Below are 1,850 nucleotides of genomic sequence, written 5' to 3'. Positions count from 1 at the left end.
GGGGGGGGGGGCCTTCTGGGCAATGTGAATATTCAGATAATGCTTAGCAATGCTAAGTTAGTTGAGGGACTAATTGCATGTTACCATGCAAGGATCTCTTAACTTTACCTCTTCATATAGCTACATCTGCACCACCAACGGGCCACGCAAAGTTATGTAAATCAAACGCACCCTCCCAGCATTCATAATATAGTGCTTTAGCTTCGGTAAAACACCAGTTCCTGTTATAGGAACTGAATTATGTGATGAGGGCCCAGTATGGTCTGCACCCGGCCCTGGGCCTCTGTGGTTCCGCCATTATTGTATGAACCTAGGATGATGTTGTGCCCTTTGTGACTTGTCGGTATTTGGTATTAAGGAAACTCCAGGAACAGTTTGGAATACAAAGTAGAGCTCCACAATTACATAAAACAAACAAAAAAAATACACAAACTACAACACAGGGTCAATAAACCACATAGGTCAAGTGCATCATATGGCTGTTATCAGTGGACACACTCATAACACCCAGGAAATAGGAAAACATTTTTGCGCCTTTTGAATCTAGTGCATATTAAGAGGCATCCTCGAGGAGATGCAGTCCACAGCTCCGGAGTTTAATGTGCAAACAACTGATCTGATTCTTTATAAGGAAAAATTCTGCCATGTTTAAAACTAAGACAGATGTTTGTACAGTTTGTAAAATACAGTCTCAAGTCCTTGTAACCACTTTGCCGCAGTCCAGATAAATCTATTGTGCTTTGTCTTTGCTTATGAAGCTTTGCAGAGTATGATAATTAAATACAGATGTTAAATTCCACTAGCGTCTCTAATTAGATTTAAAATATTAAAACTAGCTTTGAGAGTTGTATTTAAAATCATCCTGTTTCATTTGTCTGAAACAGGGTCTTACATAGCTCGTACTTATCTGAAATATGATTCAATTGTCTTCATTTACAGAGTAGGGAAATAGCTGTGGGCCAACACAGTGTCATTAGTAGTGGATGAGAGCTAAGCTACTTGAAAGTCTAAGGCAAAGTGAAAACATGCAGTAAATTTATGTTTCTGTGTAAAATAAAGTACTGAAAACCTACAGTACCTTTGCCCCGGTTATAAATTTTGGAATGTCTCCGGTCCCTCCATGCAAGATGGTTTTCTTGATGCCCTCTGAGCCCAGCAGCAGCGTATCCTGCATATCTGACATATTTTTGGTTATTGGTAATGATCACTTAACAGTATATTTCCATGCATAGAGATACAGTATATCTTATGAGTAGTTCTGTGTTTATGATGCACTGGGTATGTGGACACCTTGGAGGTGTTCTTTCTGGTGGATTAGGTTAGGTAAGGATAATGAGATTAGAAACTTCTCCTCTCCTTCTGTTTTATCTCCTCTCTGTATTAATCAGTCATAATCAGCTCTTTTTCTCAAAGCTCAGAATCATCCAGAAAGAAAAAGAATCAGAGAGAAAATGAAAGTGGAACAAAATTTTGGATGGCTATGGCCACAGCAGTGACTACCTAATATGAGGAGAGGGTGCATACACTAATCAGCCATAACATTATGACCACTGACAGGTGACATTAATAACATTGACTATCTGTAACAGTGGCACCTGTCAGTGTGTGGGCTGAATTAGGCAGCAAGTGAAATTCAGTCCTTGAAGTTGGAAGCAGGAAAAACGTGCCAGTGTAAGGATCTGAGTGATTTTGACAAGGGCCAAACTGTGATGGCTGATGACTGGGTCAGATCATCTCCCACACTGCAGGTCTTGGTGGGTGTTCTTGGTCCGCAGTGGTTAGTACCTACCTACAGTGTCTAAGGAAGGACAAATGAACTGGTGACAGGGTCATGGACGCCCAGGGCTCAC

General features: G+C 40.8%; 1 protein-coding gene across 1 annotated transcript in view; it reads right to left on the bottom strand.

The window, feature by feature from the left end:
- Positions 1-1,174, bottom strand: part of aipl1 (aryl hydrocarbon receptor interacting protein-like 1) — a 6,575-nt gene extending 5,401 nt beyond the window's left edge. The window contains exon 1 of the mRNA XM_020600237.1: positions 1,079-1,174. Within this exon, the coding sequence (XP_020455893.1) occupies positions 1,079-1,174 (96 nt within the window). The remainder of the gene's footprint in view (positions 1-1,078) is intronic.
- Between the last annotated feature and the right edge of the window lie 676 nt (positions 1,175-1,850).

Source organism: Monopterus albus, unplaced genomic scaffold (genome assembly GCF_001952655.1).
Source record: "Monopterus albus unplaced genomic scaffold, M_albus_1.0 scaffold45.1, whole genome shotgun sequence".
NCBI lineage: Eukaryota > Metazoa > Chordata > Actinopteri > Synbranchiformes > Synbranchidae > Monopterus > Monopterus albus.
Note: the sequence above shows the minus strand (reverse complement) of the source record. Positions and strands in the feature narration are given on the sequence as shown.